The sequence below is a fragment of the Pelophylax lessonae genome (genome assembly GCF_965119305.1).
Source record: "Pelophylax lessonae genome assembly, chromosome: 4".
Taxonomy (NCBI): Eukaryota; Metazoa; Chordata; class Amphibia; order Anura; family Ranidae; genus Pelophylax; species Pelophylax lessonae.
Window position 1 is genome coordinate 125,993,554 of NC_138771.1, and position 25,458 is coordinate 126,019,011.

Sequence of the window (25,458 nt, forward strand, 5' to 3'; positions counted from 1 at the left end):
GGGTTCCGTCCTCGGTCTTATTCGATTAGTCGAATATTGGCTTTTCTGCAACAAGGGGTTGAGCAGAAACTGGCCTTGAGTACTATCAAGGGTCAGGTCTCAGCATTAGCCATCTTCTTTCAGAAGCCTTTGGCTACTCATTCCTTGGTGCGGAACTTCATCCAGGGGGTGCGACATCTGGCTCCCCCAGTGCACGCGCCGTTACCCCCCTGGGATCTTAATTTAGTGTTGTCGGTTCTTCAGAAACCTCCCTTTGAAGATATTAGGGAGATTCCTCTACCCACGTTGTCCCTGAAAGTGGCCTTCTTGGTGGCTATTACTTCTGCACGCAGGGTGTCAGAACTGGCCGCATTATCTTGTCGCTCACCATATCTGGTGGTTCATAGAGATAAGGTGGTTCTTCGTCCGAATCCATCCTTCCTACCAAAAGTGGTTTCAGAATTTCATCTGAATGAAGAAATTGTATTACCTTCCCTGTGTCCTAAGCCCAGTCATCCTCGGGAGCTTGCTTTACACTCCTTGGATGTGGTCCGGGCGATCAGGGTATACTTGAAAACGACAGACTCGTTTCGCAAGACATATTCACTTTTTGTGATCCCAGATGGACCCAAAAAGGGGTTGCCTGCATCTGCCGCGACCATTTCCAGATGGATCAGACAGACGGTAGTACAGGCTTATTCTATTAAGGGTCGGGAGCCCCCGTTCCCTGTTAAGGCGCACTCCACTCGGGCACTTAGTGCGTCATGGGCCTTTCGCCATCAGGCGTCAGTGGTCCAGGTGTGCAAGGCGGCTACCTGGTCGTCGGTGCATACCTTTACTAAACATTATAAAGTTGATGTAATGGCATCGTCTGATGCCTCGTTTGGCCGCAAGGTTTTGCAGGCCGCAATTTGAGGAGACCAGTGGTCTACCTCGAGGGTTTTTTCCGTTGGAAAATTTTTCTTTAGTCTCATTCTTTGTTTATAATGAGCCTTTAAAACTTCTAGTTTGGCACCGGTTGGGCCTTCTAGATTGGATTTGATTTTGTCAAATCCCACCCCTCATTTGTGGCACTGCTTCTGGATGTCCCAGCTCTTGAGAATCAAGAAGACTACGTCTGTCAATGAGCGATAGAGAAAAATGGATTTTTGTAAGATCTTACCGTAAAATCCTTTTCTCTTAAGCTCATTGACAGACGTAGTACCCGCCCCTCTATCATTGAGTTGGGTTGGGTTAAATTCTCTGTACTGCTTTAAAACAGAACTGATTCCCTGTAGCAGAGAGAGGGAGGATATACCCTCAGGGACTGCCCCTAAGGTGGAGCCAGAACGTTTTGTCTTTCTGCCTAGTCCTACTCCTGCGGAGACAACATAACCCAGCTCTTGAGAATCAAGAAGACTACGTCTGTCAATGAGCTTAAGAGAAAAGGATTTTACGGTAAGATCTTACAAAAATCCATTTTTACTCAACTGCAACTCTTTTTTTAACATTTGTACCATGTGTTTTTTCTGGATTTGTGGTTGTCCTTTGGTAGTTTTGAAAGGGGACGTGTCTCCACAAGGGAGCAAGCAAGCCTGATTATTCCTTGAATACACATTCCTAAAATTATTTTTTGGACACAACAAATTTTCCCACAACTTTAACACACGAAAGCACCAACAGAGGGTCCCCTTTCTCAAGCTTTTCTGCCCCAGCTAAAACCAGCTCTTCACCTATGGTTTTTAGGGTAAGCAGGTGGTAATAGCCGATTTCACAAGAATCTAATAATCCTGATTTTTGGGAACCACAAATGCTTTAGGTTTCATGTACACAGGACGTTTGTAAACCTCTCCTGAATGCTGGAATTTGACAGCTAGTAACCGACGGTTAAAAATGTCCATTTTGCCGCGTTTACATGCCGAGTTTATGCACGTTTAGCGCCGTTTAGAAGCGCTTTTACATTGTAAAATGGTCAGAAATGTATCCCCATTGAAAACGCCTATAAACGAAACGCTTATAAATGTGAGTTACCTCGTTTAGACGTGCTTACGCACTGTTGCAAGCATTTGACGTTTCAAACGACAAACTTCCGTCTGGACGCATTTTTTTGCTTTAGAAGAATGCTACTAAACTCAGCTGCCTCTAAACGACTATAAAACTCTCAGTGTACATGGATAGATAAGGTAACAGAGGAGAGTTCAGGGGCTGCTGAAAAAAATGCCAACTGCTGCTAAACGTCCATTTATCAACAGCAGTGTACATGAGGCCTTAAAATGGTTGTAAACCCTTACATATACCAAGTAAAATGACTGGCCCAAAGTGCTACACAGAGCTGAAACACATCTTTCTACTTAAGTTGTACCTGTTTATCTACAGGTGTCTTTTCCCTACATCCATTCAAAATGCAGAATTTTCACAGGACCTGTCAGCTTGGTAAAGAGGGGGGCGAAGAGCTGAAGTTACTACAGTAAGGAGAGCTCAGAGCTGATCGGAGGGAAGGGACACCCCCTTCACACAGCACACAGAAAGAGAGCTGAGGCGGTCAGGACAATTTGTCAGAAGTGACTCATGCTTCTAGCAGAGGAACAAGACAGTGGACAAGTACACACTATAGAGGGATATACTTTGTTCATATTTCATGTCTGAGGTTTACGACCACTTTAAGATGTGTCAAGTGTTATATAGGGACCGAATTCTATCTTTAGATCTATTGTCTAACAGATGAGCCTATGCAATTGGCATTTTCTTAAACATTCTGTACTTTTTTGTATTTTCTATAATGAACTGCTTCTGCAGAAAGTGCATTGCATACTATAATTTGCAAGCTGTTTTGCAAACCCAAGCGTCACTGTACATAACCATATGGTGCGAACATCTTCCTGAGCATGAGTAATCCCCTCACCCAGCTTCCTGTGCCAGGAACTGAGATAGGCTGAAGTGACAGCGAGCAGCCACATTCTGTGTGTTCTGTGCACTGCTACTGTGACAAAATGAGAATTCTCTTCAGCTTTATTTAGGAAGAAACCTCACACATATCCTTTATTATATTTAAAAAAAGCAGATCATATTACAGGTGGGATTTGGTACCACCAGACCATGAATATTTGTACAGTAAAACCTGTACTTGTCTGCTTTTGTAAAAAAAAAAGTGTAACTTTCATACAAACCTTCAACTTTTAAGCATTCTTCACATAGATGATGGTTAATAAAATTATTCTCAGGTTTGATTTTTCTGTTAAAAAAAAGCTAGGAAATTTGACCCAGAAAATGTTAACCTTTGCCACTGAGGTCTCCAAGACTGATGAGAAGTCAGTGGATGACTTGGTGTCATTAAACCCAGACTAGTAAAAACTCTTATTACATGCTGTTTAACACAGTGTTCATATTGACAAAGCCACTAAAGCATTTGTTTTGTAGAACAAGACATTTGCCTGGTTGATCCTTTCTTCAGCTGTCCCTCCCAACTTCTCTGAGCAGCCTGAGATTGTTTAGACCAACTGGTGTCCTCTATGGAGCATGTTTCATTTCAGTTCCCCTCTAAGCTATTCAGTGCCGCCTTTTTCTTATCTGTGCAGTCCACATGAGTATAGAGTCACTCATGTGGGCGTATAAAGAGTGGTAAATGACACTTCTCCTCCTCCATGTCCTCCTATTGCAAAACACTATGAAGAAAGGATATATTATTCTGATTACATTCACTAAGAAACTCACAAACGCTTAGTTTTAATATAAATCAGTATTTAATATATCAAATGTAGTTGCTAATACCTGTAAAGTAAAAAAAAAAGAAAAAAAAAAAGGGCCTTTTAGATGCAAATGCCGTCTGAATAAAATGAAAGTTAATATCAATCATATTTGACCTTGCCTACACCATATTAATGCAGAAAAATTACACATTTGATGTTCCATAAAGGTTCATTGGAAGCTGTAAAACCGCTATTCGATATTGTTCTTCTAAAAACACTTTTCTCTATCGCTCATTGACAGACGTAGTCTTCTTGATTCTCAAGAGCTGGGTTATGTTGTCTCCGCAGGAGTAGGACTAGGCAGAAAGACAAAACGTTCTGGCTCCACCTTAGGGGCAGTCCCTGAGGGTATATCCTCCCTCTCTCTGCTACAGGGAATCAGTTTTTTTCTGTCTAGTCAGGAGTAAGGACCTAAGTTCCTTGCTGGGATCTTTTGGTCCTGGCAAGACTTTTTTCTTTAGAAAAAGACATTTTTTAGGTAGTTTTTCTCCAGTGTTTTTTCCTGTGAGATCTTCAAGCAAAAACGCCGGACTGGGCGACACGTGTGGTCACCCCAGCCGGCCTACGAGCGCGCGCAGACCATTGCATTGCGCTTGGTCGGCCGCGACACATTCAAGTAAGTATGCGGGGCCGGGCGACGGGCTGGATGTTGAGATCCAGTGGTCACCCCGGTTTCTGCCTACGAGCGCGTGCAGACCAGAGCTCCGCGCTGGGTCGGCCGCGACGGAGTCCCAGTGGAGGGACTGACCTTGCGAGTTAAGTCTCGCTTGGACGCCAGGAACCAGAGAGTCGAGGCGTCCGGAGTGGTCCACAAACCCCCACCCCGGTGGAGAGGGTATTGTGAAGAGAGGGTGCCTGTCGGTTTGGTATGGTGAGTAAACGTTCCCTTTTTTCTTTCCTCGTTATGAGGCAGTATGAATTATGGGCCCCTCCATACATGGTCAGTATATATCTGACACTAAAAGTCCCCCTTGTAAATACAGTATGTGTTTGTGGGAAGTGGACTTGGTTTGAGAGCTAACACTCTACCCAGCAGACTGTAGCATTACAGTAGACATAGGAGGTATAATCCTACCTTATTTGTAGTGTATCTCCTGTAGATCAATCAATCGCCACTCAGCAGAGATGCAGGTGGATGTGCTGGGAAAAACGATTTCGGCGGTCCGCCGCCATTTTGCCGTAGACCAGGTGCATGCATGTCCTCAGGTCACGCCGGCCGCCATGTTTTTGGAGTCTAATGTCTCCTGTATGGGGGCGGCCATGTTTCATGAGCCCAGCTACCTCGTGGAGAGCTGGGAACGCCGGAAGGCGTACACAGGGGGCGGAGCCACGTCCTTCTACCCGGGAAAAAGCAACAGCTCCTTCCAGTCTGTAAAGACAGACGCTGACTGCAGTTGGTTGGAAACTTCACTGCATCGGTTGGTGAGCCTTGGGGGTCCCTCTCTCTCTCTGTGGGATCGAGAAGCAGGTACTCTGAGGGGCGCTATTGCGCTAGGGGGAGACACATAAAAAAAAAAAAAAATTAAAAAAAAAAAAAAAAGAGGTATTTTTTATTTAAAAAAAAAAAAAAAAGAAGTTTTTTTGTGTTTTCTGGCAAAGGTGTCCTGAATTAACATGGACCCTGCCACTCATGTATCTCCTCCGGATCCCCTCGAGGGGTCTGCGGGATCCTCCAGCACCCCACTGACGATTGAATCATTGTCCGCTATTGTGGAAACTTTTGTGTCCCGGGTGGAAGTGGCTTGTCAGGGACAGGGCGCAAGTAAGCGACCCCCGCCTAACCCCTTATTATCTGAAACCTCGGATTCAGACTCTGAGCCTATTTCTGCAGTTGCAGGTACTTCATCTGGTATTGGTGTCTCGTGTACTGTCTTTTCAGACAGTGAGGAGGATGTTTCGGCATCAGCCATAGCCAGAGAGGAAGCGTTGGTAAACGCACTCATTGTATCTGTTCAGGAAACCTTAAGATTACAGGGTATTCCGTCAGAAATAGCTGAAACTGTAATCCCTTTTGGGACTAAAAAACGCATCAAAGTGGCGAAGGTTTTTCCATTGCCCAAATGTTTTGGCAATCCAATCAAAGAAGAATGGAGTCTGCCAAAACGCATTTCTACTATTTCTAAACGCATTAACAGGCGTTATCCGTTTGAGGAAACCCTCATTAAGAAATGGACAGAACCACCCGTGGTGGATTCACCAATTGCTAGATTGAATAAAGCCACGGTTATTCCTCTAGAAGACGCTCCGTCTTTTAAAGATCCAGTGGATCGCAAGATAGAAGCTATGTCTCGCACCATGTTTACCTTGATTGGATCAGCTTTCAGACCAATAATTGCTATTGGTCTGGTTTCGCAGGCTGTAACTGTATGGACCAAGTGGTTACGCCGGGACCTAGAAGAGGTCCCTCAGGCGGTATCAGATTTGTTGGAACAGATGATACAGGGGTTACAGTTTGTGTGTGATGCGGCGTTAGACGCCACTTCATTATTGGCGCGAGCATCTGTCTCAGTGGTGGTTCTCAGGCGTACACTGTGGCTAAAAGGTTGGTTAGCCGACCAAGGTTCCAAAAAAGCATTGGCTAATTTCCCCTTTTTAGGAGAGCGTCTATTTGGAGCCAACTTAGATGAGATCATTTAGGATCTCACGGGTGGAAAGAGCACCTTTTTACCGCAAAATTTTAAAGGTAAAGGAACTCGTCAAAGACGAGGGCCTTCTTTTTCTGCTCACAAGAGGTTTTTTCGTCCCGCGGGTGAAAAAATAAGTCCTCCAAAGCTCCTGCAGGAGGCGTCAGGGGTCGTTGGTCGGGCAAGCAAAAGCCCGCCCCCTCTAGACCTGAAGATAAACCGTCCAAAGCCTGAAGGTGCGCCCCCACCCATAACTGGGGTGGGGGGACGTCTTCGCCGGTTCCCGGATCCATGGCTTTCCAGAATTCCCGGACAGATGGGTTTGCGAAGTCATAAGGTCAGGGTACAAGATCGAGTTTCGATCTCTCCCACCGGCGCGATTCTTCCCTTCCAATAGCCGACTATCCCCGGATCGTTTAGACGATCTGCGGAGAGCAGTCACAGATTTACTACAACAAGGAGTGGTAGTCCACGTTCCTTGGACTGAACGCTTTCAGGGGTTTTATTCAAACCTATTTACAATACCCAGGAAAGAGGGCAAAGTGCGTCCAATTCTGGACTTAAGGGCACTCAATTCTTTTGTCTATATAAGAAGATTCAGAATGGAGTCCATTCGCACAGTAGCAGCCTTTCTGCATCCAGGGGATGTCCTAGCGTCCATAGACATCTAGGACGCATATCTTCACATTCCCATTTTTCGCAGGACATCAGCGGTTTCTACGCTTTTCCGTAGAAGAGAACCACTATCAGTTTGTGGCGTTACCTTTCGGTCTCGCCACGGCTCCGCGGGTCTTCACGAAGGTGTTGGCCCCAATGTTGGCACTTCTGCGCCAAAGAGGCATATCGATTCTAGGTTACCTAGACGATCTTCTGCTTCATGCAGAGTCTCCTCAGACCTTGCTACAAAACATAGAAATTACTATGATTTCTTTACAGGAATTCGGGTGGCTGGTGAACCAGCAAAAGTCATTTCTGGTTCCCACCCAGAGGCTCGAATATCTGGGTCTAATTCTAGACACAGTCAGAACTAGAGTTTTTTCTTCCGGTAGGGAAACTCCGAAAGATTCAATCAGCAGTCCAGTTGTTACTATCCAACAGCTGGTCTTCCCTTCGGACTTGCATGAGGGTTCTGGGGTTGATGGTGGCTTCCTTCGAAGCAGTCCCATTTGCCCAGTCCCATACCCGAATTCTTCAGCAAGAGATTCCTCTCAGATGGAATCGGAATCCGGAATCCCTGGACAATCAGATCCGATTGAGCAAACAGACCAGAGAGTCTCTGGTCTGGTGGCTTCGGTCTCCGATGCTCAGCCAGGGAAAGTCATTTCTGCCAATATATTGGACGACAGTGACCACGGATACCAGTCTATCCGGATGGGGAGGAATTCTCGGTCAGTTATCTGTCCAGGGACTTTAGTCCCCGGAAGAATCCAGGTTACCGATAAATGTATTGGAACTGAGAGCGATCAGACTTTGTCTGATTCACTGGACCGAGCAGCTCCAGGGCAGCCCGGTTCGGATCCAGTCGGACAACGCCACGGCCGTGGCTTATGTCAATCACCAGGGGGGCACCAAGAGTGTCCGAGCGGCCAAAAGAAGTGGCTTGCATTCTTCGCTGGGCGGAACGATTTGTTCCAGCAATCTCTGCGGTGTTCATTCCGGGGGTGGAGAATTGGCAGGCAGATTATCTCAGCCGTCAGACTCTGGATCAGGGGGAATGGTCCCTCCATCCAGACGTTTTCCACCAGTTGTGCCTACGATGGGGCACCCCGGATATGGATCTGTTGGCATCTCGATTCAACAGGAAAGTTCAGAGATTCGTGGCTCGCTCCCGCGATCCTCTAGCAGAAACCGCAGACGCACTGATCGCCCCGTGGGGGCAATACCAGCTAATGTATGCCTTCCCTCCTCTTGGGTTACTGCCAAGACTTCTTCGCAGGATAGAGGAGGAAGGAATTCCAGTAATCCTGGCAGTTCCGGACTGGCCTCGTCGAGCTTGTTACGCCGACGTGGTCAGACTGGTGGCGGACGTCCCGTGGAGACTTCCTCTCAGGGAGGATTCACTGTCTCAGGGACCGATCTTCCATCCTGCTTTACGATCGCTGGTTTTAAACGGCCTGGTTATTGAGACCCAGGTGCTGAAGGACAAGGGATTGTCAGCTTCAGTTATTCCTACTCTAGTTAAAACAAGGAAAGCGACTTCCAGAAAGATTATCATCGTACATGGAAGTCTTATATTGGGTGGTGTGAATCCCTTGGGTTCCATCTACATCTTTATTCGGTAGTCCGAATATTGGCTTTCTGCAACAGGGAGTTGAGCAGAAGCTGGCCTTGAGTGTTATCAAGGGTCTGGTTTCAGCATTTGCTATCTTCTTTCAGAAGCTTTTGTCTACTCATTCCTTGGTGCGGAATTTCATCCAGGGGGTGCGACACCTGGCTCTGCCAGTGCACGCGCCGTTACCATCCTGGGATCTTAATTTGGTGCTGTCGGTTCTTCAGACACCTCCCTTTGAAAATATCAGGGAGATTCCCTTGCTTACTTTATCCCAGAAGGTGGTCTTCTTGGTGGCTATCACTTCTGCACGCAGGGTGTCAGAACTGGCTGCATTATCCTGTTGTTCCCCAGATCTGGTGGTTCATAGGGATAAGGTTGTTCTTCATCCGAATCCATCCTTCCTTCTAAGGTGGTTTCAAAGTTTCATTGAATAAGGACAGTGTATTGTCCTTCCTATGTCCTTAGCCCAATCATCCTCGAGAATTTGCATGGCATTCCTTGGATGTAGTTCGGGCGATCAGGATATACTTGAATACTACGGATTCAATTTGTAAGACGGATTCACGGTTTGTGATCACGGATGGCCCTAAGAAGGGGTTGCCTGTTCTGCTGCGACCATCTTTAGATGGATCAGACAGACGGTGGTATAGGCTTATTTTATCTAAGGGTCGGGATCCCCCGTTCCCTGTTAAGGCGCATTCTACTCGGGCGCTTAGAGTTTCCTGGACCTTCCGCCATCAGGCGTCAGTGGTTCAGGTTTTCAAGGCGACTGTTTAGTAGTCGGTTCATACCTTTACAATATTGTATAAGGTTTATGTGATGGCATCGTCAGATGCCTCTTCTGGCCGCAAGGTTCCTGCAGGCCACTGTTTGAGGAGACTGTTGGTCTACCTCGAGAATTTGTGGGGTAGGTCTCATCTGTTTACTCGATGAGTCCTTTGATACTTCTGGTTGGCTCCGGTTGGGCCTTCTAGATTGGATTTTGATTCTGTCAATCCCACCCCTCATTTTGTGGCACTGCTTCTGGATGTCCCAGCTCTTGAGAATCAAGAAGACTACGTCTGTCAATGAGCGATAGAGAAAAATGGATTTTTGTAAGATCTTACCGTAAAATCCTTTTCTCTTAAGCTCATTGACAGACGTAGTACCCGCCCCTCTATCATTGAGTTGGGTTGGGTTAAATTCTCTGTTACTGCTTTAGAACAGAACTGATTCCCTGTAGCAGAGAGAGGGAGGATATACCCTCAGGGACTGCCCCTAAGGTGGAGCCAGAACGTTTTGTCTTTCTGCCTAGTCCTACTCCTGCGGAGACAACATAACCCAGCTCTTGAGAATCAAGAAGACTACATGTGTCAATGAGCTTAAGAGAAAAGGATTTTACGGTAAGATCTTACAAAAATCCATTTTTTTTTTTGGCCCTGTAACTGACGCAGCACAAATCAGGGATGTACAGATAGACTTACAATGTAGATGGCATACATCAGCAGATTTATAGAAGATCGCTCCAAATATCTTTCCCTGCAGATGCCAAAGAATAGGGAAAGGTCACCTGACCACACAATAGTGCTGCAGGAAGAGGATTTAAAATAAAAACAAAACACAGTGATAAACAGTACATATGATTGGTGTCAATGAATTATGGCAATTACCACTTCTGTGTTTTAGTATCCCTTTAAGCCCGGTGCACACGGGCAGAAAATCGGCTGATTCAGCAGCAACCGGACATCATTTGGTCCGTGTGTACAGCTGTTTGTTCAACAACTGGCTTCTGCCCGCCTTCTGCCCGAACAGGCATGCTGGAAAACCAGCGTTCGATCAGCACCTGCAGCCAATACCTGCGAGTGCTGATCATTGTGTTCTGACAGTGGGGAGAGCCACGCCATCAAAACAGTGTCTCAGCGAGGGAGATCCCTGTAGCCACATCATATTTGATGATGCACGGATCTATCAGGTTTTTTTATTTTGTTTAATCCCCTAGCTGAACAAAAATAAAATATGTATGGGTATGTGTGTACCCATCTTTAGGCCAGCAGACCCCACTTGTAACTGAATCTTCGCTTTTAAAGTTAAACTATAGGGAAAACATGTTGTTGTTTTTTTTTATTTTATTTTTTTGTTTTAGATACAGTAATGGCCAGTTATAACCCCTGGAAACATTTTTCTTGTCTTCTGTGTCCCATTTGGGAGGTTTCCCTTCACTTCCTGTCCTATAGCCAAAACAGGAAGTGAGAGGAAATCCCTGCAAATTAAGAAAAGCCCTTGGGGACTCCCAGGTCACCAGAACTAGTGTCCCCATTGGAATATTTCCTCACTTTTCTGGGGACGACCTAAAGTTTGGGATTTTCTTTTACTTTCAATAATAATAATAAACAGGGAGATTCACCCTCTCTCTTTGTCCTAACGGGAGCACAGCAATAAAAACGTACAGGCGTTCTAATCCCTCTCCACTCTATCCAAAGCTAGGAAAAGTGTTTTGCCTTTAGTTGTACTTTCTGACCTCTTCAATTTGAATAGTTGTGGTGATGGGATCCTGTTAACCACTTGCCGACTGCCGCACGACTATTTACGTTGGCAGTCAGCCCCTCACAGGCAGAGCGACGCAGTGCTACGTCGCTAGCCTGTGAGGGTCTAGGGAGCGAGCGCTCGCCCCCGGAGGTGCGATACCGCTCCCGAGTGGTCACGGACCCGATGTCCGCCGGTCACTCGGCGATCGACGGTGCAGAGGGAGAAAGGCAGGCGGCTGATGTAAACAAGCCGCCTGTCATTCTCCCCTGTGTAGGAATAGTGATCATACAGTTCTACTATGTAGGACCGTTGATCACTGTTCCTACACCTCAAGCCACAGCCAATCACAGTTAGAATCACGCCCCTAGGGGCACACACAACCCCTCCCTCTCAAAAAAAGTTAACCCCTTCACTGCCAGTGTCATTTTACAGTAACAGTGCATATGTATAGCACTGATTACTGTAGAAATGTCACTGGTAACCCCAAAAGTGTCAAAAATGTCAGTCAAGGGTCCGATCTGTCCGCCGCAATGTCGCAGTACCGCAAACAAAAAACGCAGATCGCCGCCATTACGCGTTAAAAAAAAAAACAACAAAAATGACAAAAACCTTTCCCTTTGTTAGTAAACGCGATAACTTTTGAGCAAACCAATCAAAATACGCTTTTTGCGATTTTTTTTTTTTTTTTTAACCAAACATGTAGCAGAAAACAAATTGGCTGAAAATGTTAAAAAATTTTGATTTTTAAATTTTTTTTTTGGGGTGGGGGGATTTCATATAAAAAAATTTGAAAAATATTGTTATTTTTGCAAAATTGACGCTCTTTTTTTGTTTATAGCGCATGATCAAAAAATCACACAGGTGATCAAATACCACCAAAAGAAAGCTCTGTTTGTGGGAAAAAAAGGACGCCAAATTCGTTTAGGTACAGCGTCGCACGACCGCGCAATTGTCCGTTAAATTCACGCAGTGCCGAGTCACAAAATAGGCCCTGGTCAGGAAGGGGGTAAAATCTTCCGGGGCTTAAGTGGTTAAAGGAAACTTATCATGAGAGAATTTTCTAGTCAACTTTTTCTGAAAACCCCATTTGCTTGGCTGTCATGCTGACTTAACTATGATCTGTAACACGTGACTCAGAACAAACGGGCCTATTAGAAGTTATGAATCTACCTGCTGCATAAATGTTTCGATGACCTAGGCCTCTTTCACACTGCGATTTCTCCTGCATCTGCTTTTATGCTGCAATACACAACATGGAAATCACATTATTCTCTATGGTGCTTGTTCACATCAATGCAACATGGTTCAGTGTGATTTTTAAAAAGGTGCAGGTGCTTCTTTCGTGTTTTTTTTTGGTCCCATAGACTTAATAGGGAGCGCATAAAAAATGTAGAAAAAAAATGCATGTACAGTACAAGTAACCAGTCTTCTCCTCCTACAAAAAACCACATGAAGCATGAAAACTCTTCAAAAACACGCTACAAAAATGCACTAAAAAACACATGATTATGCAGCAGCACTAGTATGAGTCTAGGCATAAAGAAGTGTTTTCAGGTTCGCAATAGTAGTCTCCAATTTCTGCCTTGCTAAGTTTACAGATTGTATGTGGATTTGTCAGCCTCTAGTGGTTAAATAGGAGAACTGCATGGATCACACTTACATTCTTCTTTTTTACTTCCAGCACTACACTAATGATGCAGATGGCCTCTGCACTAGTCTAATGAAGCCCAAACTAATGGAGGGGACTGTGGCTGCTCAGGACGAGTTCTCCCGGAGTAAGTATCATAGAAATTACTTCTGTATTGAGTAGTCCAATAACATAATGTAGTAAAAAGTATCCCACATACACGTATTCTATTGACGTGTTAGTGTGTATCAGTGGCTCTAACCCTTCTTATCTTATGAGCCACATGCTTTAACCCTTTTTTTAGCTTGTGAGCCACATGAAATAAGAGGCACAGATGCAAACAAAGTCATTTAGAAAACGAAACAGGTGATAGTAAATGTTTTAATGAAATGGTATTCATAGGGCAAAATGTATTGTGCTGCAGGTGTTCAGATTGGTAGGTTGGTACTGGGGACCCAAGTCTAGTTGTGTGTTACAGTACATTGATATACTATTTCCAATTAGTGGCATGTGTATGTAATATTTATTACTGTGATGGAATGTAGATTTGCTGTCTGCTTTCCTGTCCGTCTCTCGCGTGTTCTTCCTCCCATGATCTTTTGCTCTTTGTTTTAGGTGGTTGGGCTTTGAAGAAGAGTGACCTGCAAATTTTGCAGACCATAGGAAAAGGAGAATTTGGAGGTACAAAGTAGTTTGTTTTTGTTGAAAAGCTGGAAGTGTATTGTTCTCTGGCTATATTGTACATGAGCTATTATATTGCATATTTATACAGTACTGTGCAAACGTTTTAGGCTGGTGTGAGGAAATTTGGTAAAGTAAGAATACTTTCAAAATATATATATTAATTGTTTTTATCACTTTACAAAATACAAAGTGAGTGAATAAGAAAATCTAAACCAAATCAATATTTAGAGTCTAGGTACACTTGCACACACTTTTTGAAAGAACTCAGCAGGTAGGTTGTTTCAAAACATCTTGGAGAACTTAAAAAATGCTAAAATTACTTACGCACTGTCACCTCTTTTATACCTTGGGATGAATGTTTGGGGTCGTCGTCATGCTGCAGAATAGGTTTGGAGCCACTCATATGCCTCCCTGGTGGTGGTATGGCATGATGGATAGGTGTTTGCCTGTATTTTTCAGCATTGAGGGCACCATTGATCAGGCAGTGTTACTGACCGTAGACACAGTGTTCAGCCAAGCAAACTGAATGCAGCAGATGAGACACATCATACTTCCCTTCGACGTCAGAAGATGTCGAGCAGTGCCATCAGCACAAAACTGGCAGAAGCCCGTGGGTACACACATCTACAGTCCAGAGAAGTCAGTTACATAGTGAGGTTGAAAAAAGACACCAGTCCATGCAGTTCAACCTTGTGTGTGTGTGTGTGTGTGTGTGTGTGTGTGTGTGTGTCAATAGTACATTGTATTACCCTGTATGTTGTGGTCTTTAAGATGTCCATCTAATCGTTTTTTGAAACTATCGACACTCCCTGCTGATACCACTGCTTGTGGTAGAGAATTCCACATCCTTACCACTCTTTAAGGTTAAACCGCTTCTCTTCTAATTTTAGTGAATGGCCGCATTTCTTTTTAAATTCCCTCTCGCTAAAAAGTTTGTTTCCTATGCTAGGGTCGCCAGTACAGTATTTGTATATTGATATCATATCCCCTCTCAAGCGTCTTCTCTCCAGAGAGAATAAGTTCAATGCTTGTAGTCTTTCCTTATAGCTGAAGTCCTTCATTCCCTTTATTAGCTTAGTTGCCTTTCTCTGGACTCTCTCCAGTTCCAGCACATCCTTCCTGAGGACCGGTGCCCAGAACTGGACAGCTTACTCGAGATAAGGCAGGACAGGGTCTTGTAGAGTGGGATAATTATCGTTTTATCTCTGGAGTGAATCCCCTTTATATTACATGCCAGTATTCTGTTTGCTTTGCTTGCAGCAGCTTGGCATTGCATGCCATTGCGGAGCTTGTCATCTACTAGTACCCCCAGGTCCTTTTCCATCCTGGATTCCCCCTAGTGAGTAACTTGCGTTCGTATTTCTGGCACCCAAATCAAGTACCTTACATTTTCCAACAATAAACCTCATTTGCCATGTAGTTGCCCACCCCATCATTTTGTTCAGGTCTTCTTGTAAGGTTTCCACATCCTGCGCAGAAGTTATTGCCCTGCCTAGCTTTGTATAATCCGCAAATACTGAGATTAAGCTGGTTATCCCATCCTCTAGTTAATTTATGAATAAATTAAACAAGTCTGGCCAGAAGTGGTCTTCGTACAAGAACTGTTGCAAAAAAAGACATACCTCCGACATGGAAACAATACTAAGCGACTCAACTGTGCACAAAAATGGGAAATAGGGTGAAGAAATATGTCAGCAGGTATAGACTGAGGAGTCAAAATTTGAAATATTTTGCTGTAGCAGGAGGTATTTCATTCCCCAAAGGACTGGAGAGCGGAACAATGAGTGTCTGCAGACAACAGTAAAGCATGGCAGAGGTTTCTTGCAAGTTTGGGGCTGCTTTTCTGCAAATGGAGTTGGAATCAGGATCAATGGTGTCCTCAATGTTGAAAAAGGGGCAGTTACTTATCCATTGTGCCATACTATCAGGGAGGCATGTCATTGGCCCCAAATTTATTCTGCAACAGGACAATGACCCCAAACATACAGCCAATGTCATTAAGAACTATCTTCAAAGTAAAGAAGAACAAGGAGTCATGGCAGTCAGTTTGCCCCACACAGAGCCCTGATCTCTAACATCATTGAGTCTGTCTGGGGATTACATGAAGAGACAGAAGGACTTGAGGCAGCCTACATCCGCAGAAGATCTGTGGTTAGTTCTCTAAGATGTTTAGAACAACCTACCTGCCTAGTTCCTTCATAAACTGTATGCAACTGTAACTAGAAGAATTGGTGCTGTTTTGAAGGCAAAGGGTGGTCACACCAAATTTTGATTTGTATTTCTCTTCTGTTTACTTTCTGTTTTGTTGATTGAACAAAAAAAAAAAAAAAAACTATTAACACTTCTATTTCTGAAAGCATTCCTAATTTACAGCATTTTTCACACCTGCCTAAAACTTTTGCACAGTACTGTACATTCTAGCATTAGAGAATATACATTTCCATCCATCTTAATATTTAGTTTTATTATGAGCAGTCTTAAGGGTTTTTTTTTTTTTTTTTAATCCTAGAGTAAACCTAAATGGTAAGTTTTTTTGTGTGCTTCCAAATAGGGTGTTCCAGTTTATTTTCTGCAGAGGGTATGATTATTTAACCACTTAAGCCCCGGAAGATTTTACCCCCTTCCTGACCAGGGGGTATTTTGCGATTCGGCACTGCGTGACTTTAACGGACAATTGCGCGGTCATGCGACGCTGTATCTAAACGAATTTGGCATCCTTTTTTTCCCACAAACAGAGCTTTCTTTTGGTGGTATTTGATCACCTGTGCGATTTTTTGATCATGCGCTATAAACAAAAAAGAGCGTAAATTTTGCAAAAATAGCAATTTGTTTTATGCTACCTATGTTTGGTAAAAAAAATCACAAAAAGAGTATTTTGATTGGTTTGCGCAAAAGTTATCGCGTTTACTAACAAAGGGAAAGATTTTTGTAATTTTTGTTGTTTTTTTTTTTTTTTTAACGCGTAATGGCGGCGATCTGCGTTTTTTTTTTTTTGCGGTACTGCGACATTGCGGCGGATAGATCGGACCCTTGACTGACATTTTTGACACTTTTGGGGTTACCAGTGACATTTCTACAGTAATCAGTGCTATACATATGCATTGTTACTGTAAAAATACACTGGCAGTGAAGGGGTTAACTTTTTTTGAAAGGGAGGGGCTATGTGTGTCCCTAGGGGCGTGATTCTAACTGTGATTGGCTGTGGCTTCAGATGTATGAACAGTGATCAACAGTTCTACATAGTAGAACCGTATGATCATCCTTCATACACAGGGGAGAATGACAGGCAGCTTGTTTACACAAGCCGCCTGACTTTCTCCCCTGACGATCGCAGAGTGACCGGCGGACATCGGTTCCGCCGGTCACACGCGCGGGGGGGTGCGTGACTGCGCCTCCGGCGGCGCGCGCTTGCTCCCTAGACCCTCACAGGCTAGCGACGTAGACCTACGTCGCTTTGCCTGTGAGGGGCTGACTGCCGACGTAGATCGGCGTTAGGCAGTCGGCAAGTGGTTAAGGTGATTGTTATAATTTAAACAGCTCATCTACCACCAGAAATCATTTTAGGTAACTGTGTTTCCCAACGTTATTTTTGGCATAAGTAAGCCCACTGTTCTGTCCGGTGTACATTTCCATATGCAAAGTCTATGCATTTAACCTTTTATTGTAACATCACCAAATATGCTGCCACTTTAGTGACCAGCTGTCAGAGTAAGCCCAAATTAATAGGTGTGTTCTTCAGATCTCCTGTTATATCAGTGACTGTTTCAGGATTTGGAAACCAAACAGGGATTACTGTATGCGTAAATCTGTAATGTGTGTTATATAGATTCCTTTCAGGTCTGGTGCTATGTAATTGGAGGCATTGGTTACCGATACTGCTAAACATATGTTTACCAATTTTTCTTTTCTTCAAGATGTCAAGTTGGGTGAATACAGGGGAACAAAGGTTGCTGTTAAATGCATCAAGAACGATGCAACTGCACAAGCTTTTGTTGCTGAGGCCTTAGTCATGACGTAAGTATAATAACATCAGTTACTGGTAACACATTATTAGCAGAAACAAATGATTTTCTAACAGCTAAAACCAATGGCCACACCCCATACTCGTACTACTAAATCTTTCTTCTGCCTTTGATACTGTTGACCACCCACTCCTCTTCAAAAAAAAAAATAAAAAATCCACTCCCATGGCCTTCAAGACTTTGCCCTTTTCTGATTCACCTCCTACCTGTCAGTGTTCCTTCAGTATTGCATACAACTGTTTCCTCCTCTCCACTTTCTCTTTCTGTAGGGATCCCCCAAACTTCTTTCTCCAGACTCCTCCTCTTCTATCTACACCTCCTCCCTTGGTCCCTTTTGATTAAAAAGAAAAACACTTGCCGTCTGCAATTCGTATAAATGCGTTGCAGTTTGCAAGGGGTTTACCGGGATTATGGCTGAAGATATCAGCCATATCCCAAGTACTGCTTTTTTTTCAGCTAGCAGTTGACTTTCTCTTCCAAGTTTTCCGGTGTTTCACGGGCCTACTGTTTCCACTGGCTCAGCTGAAAAAACGACCCAACGGTGCAGCAGGCTGGTCACAGAGGCGATAAGACTAGATTGTATTTGATCGCCTCTAGGGCTTTGGAGGATCGGAGTGACCCTCATGATGTCACTTCCGGCCCGGGATGGAAGTAAACCATTTTTTTAAATTTTTTTTTGCTTGTAAAGGTAAAGGAGAGATTTAGGGTCTTTTTGACCCAAGATCTTTCAATAAAGAAGACTTGCCAACCCTATTTCTTTTGCAATGGATGTTTACATTCCTTGTAATAGAAATTAAAGTGAGCAAAAAATAAGAACAATAAGCCCCCGTTCACATAGGGGCGACGCTACTTCGCGCCGCGACCTCCGAGGTCGCGGTGCGAGCAGCGCGCCGCGACCTCCGAGTGGCCGCCACGGACTTCATAACATTGAAGTCTATGGCGGTCGCCTCCTGGTCGCCCCAAAGAAGCTCCGGAACCTTTTTCTAAGTTGTGTCGCTCCTATTAGAACGGGTCCGCAGCTTCCCTATGGGAGGCGACCTGTGAGGCGACCAGGTCGCCTTAGTGTGAACGGGGGCTAAAGGAGCAGTGTAAAAATAAAATAAATAAGAAAAAAAATATAGTCCCTCGATCTCTCCGTGCTGGCGCACAGAAGCGAATACAAACCCATAAGAGAGATGGCAAAAACATTAGGTGTGGCCAAATCAACTGTTTGGAACATCCTTAAAAAAAAAAAAATAGAACGCACCGGTGAGCTCAGCAACACCAAAAGACCCGGAAGACCACGGAAAAAAACTGTGGTGGATGACCGAAGAATTCTTTCCCTGGTGAAGGAAATACCCTTCACAACAGTTGGCCAGATCAAGAACACTCTCCAGGAGGTAGGTGTATGTGTGTCAAAGTCAACAATCAAGAGAAGACTTCACCAGAGTGAATACAGAGGGTTCACCACAAGATGTAAACCATTGGTGAGCCTCAAAAACAGGAAGGCCAGATTAGAGTTTGCCAAACAACATCTAAAAAAGCCTTCACAGTTCTGGAACAACATCCTATGGACAGATGAGACCAAGATCAACTTGTACCAGAGTGATGGGAAGAGAAGAGTATGGAGAAGGAAAGGAACTGCTCATGATCCAAAGCATACCACCTCATCAGTGAAGCATGGTGGTGGTAGTGTAATGGCGTGGGCATGTATGGCTGCCAATGGAACTGGTTCTCTTGTATTTATTGATGATGTGACTGCTGACAAAAGCAGCAGGATGAATTCTGAAGTGTTTCAGGCAATATTATCTGCTCATATTCAGCCAAATGCTTCAGAACTCATTGGACGGCGCTTTACAGTGCAGATGGACAATGAACTGAAGCATACTGCGAAAGCTACCAAAGAGTTTTGTAAGGGAAAGAAGTGGAATGTTATGCAATGGCCAAGTCAATCACCTGACCTGAATCCGATTGGGCATGCATTTCACTTGCTGAAGACAAAACTGAAGGGAAAATGCCCCAAGAACAAGCAGGAACTGAAGACAGTTGCAGTAGAGGCCTGGCAGAGCATCACCAGGGATGAAACCCAGCGTCTGGTGATGTCTATGCATTCCAGACTTCAGGCTGTATTTGACTGCAAAGGATTTGCAACAAAGTATTAAAAGTGAAAGTTTGATTTATGATTGTTAATCTGTCCCATTACTTTTGGTCCCTTAAAAAGTGGGAGGCACATATACAAACTGTTGTATTTCCTACACCGTTCACCTGATTTAGATGTAAATACCCTCAAATTAAAGCTGAAAGTCTGCAGTTAAAGCACATCTTGTTTGTTTCATTTCAAATCCATTGTGGTGGTGTATAGAGCCAAAAAGATTAGAATTGTGTTGTTGTCCCAATATTTATGGACCTGACTGTATGTCCCTCCTCTAATGCACAGAGGTTAAAAGTCTCTTGCCACGTTTTTTATAGATTTTTGAGCCATGTACTTCTAAATAGATTAGAAAGTTTACATCCTTTATTTGCTTACATCCTAGAACTTGAGATTTTTTTTAAAGACTAGTTTTGGGGTCTCTCTCAGGGCATCTGTGTATGTTGGCGTAGGGACAGGACTTAGCTGGTGTACACCACAAAGTTTGTGTTCTTATGTTGTGGGCATTATACATGTGCTCTGATGTGCAGTGTAAATGCACTGTCATGCTTTGTTGAAATGCATTGCAGTCCTTGCCTTTTTCATAATTTCTTAAAGTTCTGTGTAATTCTTTGGAATGTAACACTTTGTAATGTATTTTGTAATGTGTTTTTGTGCACTGCAAGAAAGAAATGCATTAAATCTACCCTTTTCCCCAGCGCAACAATGCTTTGGCATAAACTGGGCACATAAACACCAATAGTATTTGCTGTGTCCTTGCTTTGAGTTTGCATTGATAATTCACCTGCAGATATCTTATGTGGTTACTCACTTCTTACCTACTAAGAAAAATGTATACAATTTATATTTTTAGGCAATTGCGACACAAAAATTTAGTTCAGCTGCTGGGAGTGATTGTTGAAGACAAGAGCAGTCTGTATATTGTCACAGAATTCATGGCAAAGGTAATTGATTTTATGTTTTACTTAAAACAAAGGTTTGGGTTCTGTAAAATCATAATGATTTAAACAGTTATTCTCTACTTGGGTGAAACGGATATGTTGTGAAAATGTAATACTATGTAATAATGTAAAATGTAATACTATGTAATCATGTAATATAACTGAGTGAGTTTTAACAATTCTCTGCTGCACTTTATAATGCGGTTTTCTGCGCTTTACCCAGATTCCCATTTTTAGAAGCTCCGTTGATTATAGTCCAGTAACCATCTGACATGTGTTTTTGCTTCCCAGGGCAGCTTAGTGGACTATTTAAGGTCTCGGGGAAGGTCGGTGTTAGGAGGGGAATGTTTACTGCAGTTCTCTTTGTAAGTATCCCATAACCTGCCCTGCTCTTTGACCAGTTAAATCAATATGTAATACAGTAGGAAATATTAAATATCAAATTAGCTAGTTGTATACCTAAATAATGTTTATTTAAACACTATAACAATGTTCTTCTTTTATTTACTCCCTTTTTGGTCCATTTAATACACCGTTGAAAGTATTTTGTTACAACTGTTGGATAAGTGCAAAAATACCTGTTGATTCTTCCAGAAATCCATTGAGCTTATAACTTTGTGTTCTCTGCCTCAACTGCATTATCAGTTACATTGTTCCCAGTTCATAGAGGAGGGGTTTTATAGTCCTAGCACACTTCCTGTCCTAAGGTAACCATGCAGCTCCTCCATAGAATACAGTGAGTGAGTTAGAATCATCAGTAAAGAAAAAAAAAAAAGGGGGGGTGGGGGGCAAAACAAAGTCTGGAAAAAAAAAAAAAAGTAATGCAGTCTTGACATAGGACAGGTAAGCTGCAGTATAGTACATTTTTGAACTGTGGTTGTTTTATCACAGTTACATGATAGTTTGTTTTTGTGCTTTATTCAAGATGTGCAAAGAGATATCACACAAACGCTTGTCGGTATTACATTTTTTTTTTTTTTTTTTTAACGTAATGACCGATACAAATAAAAGATTGAATAATGTATCAATATTGCTTAGCTATACATGCCTTTTCGCCAAGGAGTGCCACCCGCAACTATTGCGGCCTGGCACAGATGATGAAAACCAGGCACGTGCATTTAAGCAGCCGTGGCTAATACAAGTTTTTGCTGTGATATACAGTATATGTGACTAGTAGGTAGCATTTGGCCAATTACAAACTCCGAATAGCAGAAAAGGTACATCCTGGTCAGTTTGCAATGGCATTCCTAAAGCATTAAGTAAATCCATATTTATATCCTTATATGGCCCCTTGACCAGGTTTAAAATTTGTTTTTAGATATTGCTAGCCAATATTAATAAGGAAATATGAAATTTTCCCATCAGGTTTGGATACATTTAAGTCCTTTATTGCCATAATAATTTGTCATTTTTACGCTGGTCTTTATTAGAGATGTGTCTGAAGGAATGGAATATCTAGAAGCCAATAACTTTGTGCATAGAGATTTAGCGGCACGCAATGTGTTGGTGTCAGAAGATAATATTGCCAAAGTCAGCGATTTTGGACTTACTAAAGAAGCCTCTGCAATACAAGACACCAGCAAACTGCCAGTGAAGTGGACATCTCCAGAGGCATTACGGGAGAAGGCAAGTTACCTCTGTGCTTTTCATAAATTTACCAACGCTGTGACATTATATATATATATATATATATATATATATATATATATATATATATATATATATACACACATTGATTTTACAACAGCTGAAAAGCTCTTCAGTGTAGCCGTTATTAAGATGTGGTCTTTTATAGAACAATACAGCTAGAAACACATTTGAAGTAGATTTGTCATTAAACCTCTCTAGCCTTTAGGCACATGTCAGCATAGAAAAGTGCCTATTGCTTGTTATTAACTAAAAAAACTGCTCTCCAGCTCCCTGAACTCTAAATTAGAATACATGGTTTATAGCCAACAGGAGCATTGGAGGTGTTTTATATATTTACCTACCTCCAATTCTGGGCACTTTCACCCCCTTTCTGCCCAGGCCAATTTTCGCTTTAAGTGCCAGTCCACACTAATGCGATCACAGACATTGCATATGATTCGGAGCGCACTGCTCTTAAAATCACATGCGATGTCTGTGCGGTGCAAATTCAGCCATACAGTTTGTATGGCCGAATTCGCACCGCAATCGTAGTGAACTCGCACAGGACCCTTTTTTTGGTCCGCATCAGAATCGGATCGCATGGGGGTTCACTGCGATATGCGATCTGATCTGGGGGTGTCGTTAACTTTGAATTGACACCCCCAGATTATTGCATATGGCAGTGTGAACTGCCTCTGCTGCGGATGCGATGCGGGAACACGCAGTATATTCGAAGTGTTCCCGCATCGCAATAGTGTGAACCGGGACTCAGTGCTGTCGCGCTTTGAATGATAATAAAAATTTTTTTCACGGAAATAGAGCTTTCTTTTGATGGTATTTATCATTAATGTGTTTTTTATTTTTTGTGCTACAAATGAAAAAAGACTGACATTTTTAAACAAGAGTTTTTCTTGGTTTCTGTTCTAAAATATTTTTTCATAGATTTTGACCAAATTTTATACTGCTACATTTCTTTGGTTTAAAAAAAAAAAAAAAAAAAAACCCCAATTCAGTGTCTATTATTTAGTCTGTGTGAAAGTTTGAGTCCTCAAGCTATGGTACTAATCACTGAAAATTGATCACACCTTACTAATGACCTATATAATTTTTTGAGGCCCTAACATGCCAAGACACTACAAATATCCCCCAAATAATCCCTTTTTGGAAAGTAGACAATCTAAGGTATTTAGTAAGAGGCATGTCTAGTTTTTTTGAAGTTGTAATGTTTTCCCACAATTCTTTGTAAAATGAAGACATTTTTTTTTTTCTCACTACAATGTCATGTTAAGTTATCTCACACACCGCATAGGCATTCTTGCAACTACACCCCAAAACACATTCTGCTACTCCTCCAGAGTATGGCAATATCAGATGTGAGACTTTTTCACAGCCTGGCCACATAGAGAGGCGCAGCATTTAAGGAGTACCTTCAGGCGTTATCCACTTTAAGACCAGGCCTTCTTCTGACACTTTTTGTTTACAATAAAAATACGTATTTTTGGGAGAAAATTACTTGGAACCCCCAAACATTACAAATTTTGTAGCAGAGGCCCTAGAGAATAAAATGGTGAGCTTTGCAAATTTTTATGTCTCACGGTATTTGCGCAGCAGTTTTTCTAAAGCAATTTTACACACTAACGCATAAATACATTTAAATTAATTTCAATGCACACATAGACAATATATTACCCACATGCTTGGTGAAATGGTGCCGGGTAAATAGATACCAAACATGTTGTTCTTTAAAATTGTGCACGCTTGAGAAATGGCGCCAAACTTTGGTATTTAAAAATCTCCATAGGTGAGCGCCAGTTCACATTTGTGCGATCACAGAGATCGCATGTAATTCGGAGCGCACTGCTCCTAAAATTACATGCGATCTCTGTGCGGTGCAAATTCAGCCATACAGTTTGTATGGCTGAATTCGCACTGCAATCTCACTAAAACACGCACAGGACCCTTTTCTGTGCAAACTTTCAGATCGCACTGTGATATGCGATCTGATCTGGGGGTGTCGTTAACTTTTGACACCCCCAGCGTATCGCATATGGCAGTGTGAACTGCCAAGGGTGCGGATGCGATGCAGGAACACGCTGTATATTCGCAGCGTTCCCGCATTGCACAAATGTGAATCGACACTAAGGCTTTATAAGCCTTTATTGCTGACCGGTTTAGTGTTAGAGAGGTATGTATTTTTTATTTTGTTGGTGGGACACTGGTACACTAACAGATGTTTTTGTGCACTTGTATACTTTGACAGCTGTTGATTGTCCAATGGCGGACACTGACAGTTGATGTTGCAATGGTACACTATTGCAGATGCTTTTTTTGTGCACTGGTACAGATGTTCATGGGACACTGTGACAGATGTACATGAGACAGGGACAGTGGTGCTTGGTGTTCTGTGTAGGGATAGCTGCAGTCTGTTATCTGTGACGGCACACTGTGTAACACACACACACACACACACACACACCTGTTTACAGTGTGAAGGCTGTGATTGGACACAGTTATAACGTGATCAGGAGGGCCAATCACAGCACTGTATGATTATTGAAGCGGGTTACACATTTATATACTCAGCATTGGAATCACATCAAAACATTGACTTTTCACGAAACAATTTATATCACACAGGTTTATTTTATTTTACATTTTTGGATAGCACACCATACACAGTACAATCTGGATTGGTCAACCAATATCGTTGAAATAGCAACTAGGCAGATTTTTACTCTTGCACAACACTATTTATTGTAACAATCACAGCACCCATATTCCGATCTATGATGGGCTGTATCTGAAGATCACAGCCGTCACAGGCACTCGTTCTCAGCAACCTACTGGTATGTCGACTTAGAACAACAAAGCTCCCACCCCGCTTTTTAAGTACAGTGGGCAGGCGGGAAGCGGTTAAAGACTGCTTCCCACTCAGACCTACTTGTATTCACAATAGATCTGCCATGCTCTGTACATTAAGGAGTGGGACCTGGCATCCTATGCCCTTTGTTCCCTGTGACAGAAAAGTCATGTGAAGCAATAAGAACCAAATCCTGCAGGTTGCCTGACAGGCAAGGAGTTCAAAGTGGAGCAGATGTGTTGGTCACCAGGGACCTTTTTCCAGTCAACCTAGCAAATAGGATTAGTCCTAGTTAGTAACTAAGTTTGCAGATCTATTTTTCCTGTGAAACTCCATTTTTATGTAGATATCCATAAATATTAGAGGAAAGTAAAAATATTCATGGTACTCACCCTGACTTTGGGCCAACTCACCCACACATGGGTAATGTAACTGGGTTTCTCTTTCGTTCATTGACGGACA

The 25,458-nt window shown here is 42.9% G+C and overlaps 1 protein-coding gene across 1 annotated transcript in view; it reads left to right on the plus strand.

Moving 5' to 3' along the window:
- CSK (C-terminal Src kinase) overlaps positions 1 to 25,458 on the plus strand; it is a 236,984-nt gene that overhangs the window by 191,909 nt on the left and 19,617 nt on the right. Inside the window, exons 6-11 of the mRNA XM_082254174.1 lie at positions 12,787 to 12,880; positions 13,348 to 13,413; positions 17,331 to 17,430; positions 20,420 to 20,510; positions 20,799 to 20,872; positions 21,938 to 22,133. Of these exons, the coding sequence (XP_082110300.1) occupies positions 12,787 to 12,880; positions 13,348 to 13,413; positions 17,331 to 17,430; positions 20,420 to 20,510; positions 20,799 to 20,872; positions 21,938 to 22,133 (621 nt within the window). The remainder of the gene's footprint in view (positions 1 to 12,786; positions 12,881 to 13,347; positions 13,414 to 17,330; positions 17,431 to 20,419; positions 20,511 to 20,798; positions 20,873 to 21,937; positions 22,134 to 25,458) is intronic.